The sequence below is a fragment of the Cebus imitator genome, unplaced genomic scaffold, assembly GCF_001604975.1.
Source record: "Cebus imitator isolate Cc_AM_T3 unplaced genomic scaffold, Cebus_imitator-1.0 Scaffold79, whole genome shotgun sequence".
NCBI lineage: Eukaryota > Metazoa > Chordata > Mammalia > Primates > Cebidae > Cebus > Cebus imitator.
In genome coordinates, this window is record NW_016107394.1 from 6,699,425 (window position 1) to 6,703,539 (window position 4,115).

Here is a 4,115-nt window from a genome sequence, read left to right on the forward strand (position 1 = left end):
GAGGAAGGCAGCAAATCACACTGCCACGTGTGTACCTATGCAACAATTTTGCATGTTCTTCAAATGTACCCCAAAACCTAAAATGCAATAAAATAAATGGGGGAAAAAAAATAAAAAATAAATAAATAAATAAATAAATAAAATAAATAAAAATAAAAATTATAAGTATATGAATATAAATAAATATGAAAGAAGTGATAAAAAAAGAAAATCTTCATCATTTTAATATTTTATTTTGATTTGCATAATCATTGCTACTCCATGATATTCAAGCCTGTTATCTATCTTTGTTTCTTATAGCTATTGGATGAACTCCCAATGATATACAGCTGTTGCATATTTGTGTACTGCATGTAAGTAGTTTTAAAGTTTCATTGTTTGATATATTTTAAAATTTATATTCACCTCATAGTAGATTAATATAACTAACACATTTCTATTACTAGGAGATTGTAATAATGTAGATTATACCTTTTATGATGTCATTGTAGAGTATAATTTCTGGGAAGTTATAATAATGTTATTAACTTTTGTGATCTCAAAACCCTGTAGCCAATTTAGATAGAATCTAAATAACTTAAATTGTGTAAATTGCCTTTCCCAAGTGAATAATGTGTACAAATTTAAAGATTTTCATATTGTGCCATAAAAGTTTTCAGATAAAGTTTCTGTATTCTACAATATAGTTTAACAAGAAGCTTACCACAAAAGTGAGGTACACTTCTAGTTGTATAGTGATTGTGTCAACTTAATCTCCTTTTTGTTTGAAATTATCTTTTAAATAGATACTTGTTTTCTTATTCCAAGGTAGACTAAATGCTCTCAAGAATATACTTGAGAGGCCAGGCGTGGTGGCTCATGCCTGTAGTCCAAGCACTTTGGAGGCCAAGGCAGGCAGATCACCTGAGGTCGGGAGTTCAAGACCAGCCTGACCAACATGCTGAAACCCAAAAAAAAAAAAAAAAAAAAAAAAAGAATATACTTGAGAATATACTTGATTGGCTATTTACAAATATGGAAACAGTTTACAGACCATTCCCAATCCAAAGTTTTCTTACTGTATTAACTCTTACTTTATTATCAAGTTAATTTGCATTTCCTGAATGTCAGGAAAAACAATCTTGAAAGATAAAAATGATTATGACAGTAACATTAATAAATCCTAATATTTATCTGCTTTGTACTGTGCTAGGCAGTGTACAATGCCATCTCTAATTCTCAACAATTATGCAAGATAAATGGATATTGTCCCCATTTTATAGACAAGGGAGTAAAGCAAAGAGAGATGTAGTAACTTGTCTATGGACAATAACAGAGCTTGATTTAAAAGCATACTGGCCAGGCCATTGTCCAGGTAAACAGTCTCTAAGGAACACTAAAATATCCCTGGAAATATATCATGATGGAGAAAATTACAGTGATCACAACTCCTCTTAAGGAGAGGTTGGAAGAACACTTTGAGTAGGCTGCCTGGGTATGTGGTAGAAGTACAGAAGTGGGACCCTTCCTGCAGTGCATGATCAAATAATGTGCCTTCTAAGGAGGGAAGGTGAGGTTAGCTATAGGCCTTCTATTTGAGTGAGCTAGGGTATGCAGGTTTGGGCTCTAGCTAAGTCACTGGGAACATTAGAGGAAAGCCTCCTTCACCCATCACCCTGCAGCATAAGCCTTCTCTAAATGTTGGACAAGTATATTAAGAATATGTGTTTAGAGGGGCAACAAATTACTAGCTTATGTAGGGACCTGCATACCTGAGTCAGGCCCTAGTAACAAGGCTTTTGATGGTAGCAGCAGCCAAGCTGAAGCAGCTACTGCAAAGATGCCAGCTGTAGCAGGGGAGGCAAAGCTGGCAGAGTCCAGGAACAGGTGGGAACTCCATCCACTACTGAGTTGGTGGGGCAGCAGTCCCACACTCCCAGGCATAGCTACAGCTACCCAGCCACAGCTCTGGACCTGGGCATCCTTGTACTCTTGGAGGTCCAGGAAGCCCCTTACGCTTGCAGGCTTGAAAGTACCTGCTCCCACTGCTTGGCCTCTTTCTACTCCCAGTGCCCACTCCAGGGCACAGCAAAGCTGTGACTGAGCCCAGGTGCTGTAGCAACCTGGCCAGGTGTGCATGTGCTTGGGGTGGTTCCGACATGCCAACCCCCTGCAACCTCAGCCCCCTCTGGACTTTGGGCACTGACTAGCATGAGAGGGAGGCTGAGGGGGTACTGAGGTCAGCTTGGTATGGGCCTGCAGGCACTTCTCAGCAAGAATAGCCTGGGCACCATGGGCCATATGTTGATGGCAGCAGGAGGCAGACAGGTTCCTGGGCAAAAAGGGGCAGGTCCCTAGTGAAGCCCCACGTTCAAGCTGGGTACAGCATGAAGCCTGAGACCCAGGTTGTCAGTTCTGGGTGGAGTTAGTGGCCCAGAGTGAGAATTTATGGTGCTTTTTCCAAACCCTGCCATGGCCACCCTGCCATGGATCAATCAGCACTCACTTCCTCCCTTCTAAGCCCATAAAAACCCCAGACCCAGGCAGACTCACACAGATGACCAGAGGACCTACCTCAAATAGGAGCTACACACTCTGGGTCTCCTCTCCACTGAGAGCTGAATATTTGTTATGATGACCTGCCTGCAGATAGGAGCTATGTACTTCAGGTCTCCCACGAGCTCTTCTGTCACTCATAAAGCTCCTTTCTGACTGTTCACCCTTCAGTTGTCCGCATACCTCATTCTTCCTGGATGCAGGACAAGAACTTAGGACATGCCAAATGGTGGGCTGAAGGAGCTGTAACACAAACAGGGCTGAAACATACCCCTCTCCCCTTCTTGCCACATTGCAGGTGACAAGAAGGAGAGAAGAGCTGTGGCCCTTCAGGGAGCCCAGACCTAGGGACTCCACAAGACAGGGCTGTGACACCCTTTTTGGCGCTCTTTGGTTTCTGGCATCTCCAGGTTTCCAGGTGCCACTACATTCCCCTTGTCCAGATATGGGTGCCCACAGTGGAAGATGCTTATGGTGTATCTGATCAAACCACAGGGTTGCATGGAGCCAGTGCCTGTGCTGGCTTCTGGAACCGCCCACCCTGCTACAACAGCCGGTGTGCCTGGCTGGGCATGGTGGCCAGACCCGAAGCTTGCTTGTTCATGCACTCCTGACCGTTCCACACCTGGCTTTCCGTTGGCAGGCATGGGATCCAGGCTGGTAGCATGAGCCAAATGCAGCCTGCCAGGTCAAGTGGCTGGAATGAACCCAGTGGGCTGGAACAGAACTCAGGCAAAAGTGCCATCAGCCACAGAGGTTTCCAGCTAGAAAAGCAACACCCTAAGGATCCTGAGACACTTTTAAGTGGTGGAGCCACAATTTGAAGCAATTCTTATCAGACTTGAACTTCATGATACCACTCACAAAGTTAACAGTACACACTAAAGTAATTGAAAGTTTTTTATCTTTTATTTTTAGTGACTTATAACCACTATATCACTGTTGGTTCTTACCTTTACTAAGACTGATCTTTAGCCAGAAACAATAAAAGTAAGAATGCCCATCTAGCTGCTATGATTTATATGGTGTCAAGCCCTATTTCAAAGTTAGGTAAGAAGATGTAGAACAGCAGCCTGGCCAACGTGGTGAAAACCCATGACTACTAAAAATACAAAAAATTAATCAGGCGTGGTGATGTGTGCCTGTACTCCCAGCTCCTCAAGAGACTGAGGTTGAACCCAGGAGGTGGAGGCTACAGTAAGCTGAGATGGCACCACTACACACCAGCCTGGGTGACAAAGTGAGACCCTGTCTCAAAAAAGAAAAAAAGATGTAGAATGGGGATCAGCAAACTTTTTCTGTAAAGTTCCAGATGGTAAATATTTTAGGCTTTATGGGACAGGAGTCTCTGTTGCAACTCTTGAACTCTGCTGTTGTAGCTTGGAAGCTGCCATAGATAATATGTAAATAAATGAATGTCACTATGTTCCAGTAAAATGTTATTTTAAAAAACAGGTTTAGGCTGGCCACGGTGGCTCACGCCTGTAATCCTAGCACCTTGGGAGGCCTAGGCAGTTGGATCACCTGAGGTCAGGAGTTCAAGACCAGCCTGGCCAACATGATGAAACCCTGTCTCTACT

At 43.1% G+C, this 4,115-nt stretch overlaps 1 protein-coding gene across 2 annotated transcripts in view; it reads left to right on the forward strand.

Annotated features, from left to right (window-relative positions):
- Positions 1-4,115, forward strand: part of ACER3 (alkaline ceramidase 3) — a 165,082-nt gene that overhangs the window by 115,139 nt on the left and 45,828 nt on the right. For both annotated transcript variants that reach the window (XM_017533053.2, XM_017533052.2), the window contains one exon: positions 301-353. In XM_017533053.2, the coding sequence (XP_017388542.1) occupies positions 301-353 (53 nt within the window). The remainder of the gene's footprint in view (positions 1-300; positions 354-4,115) is intronic.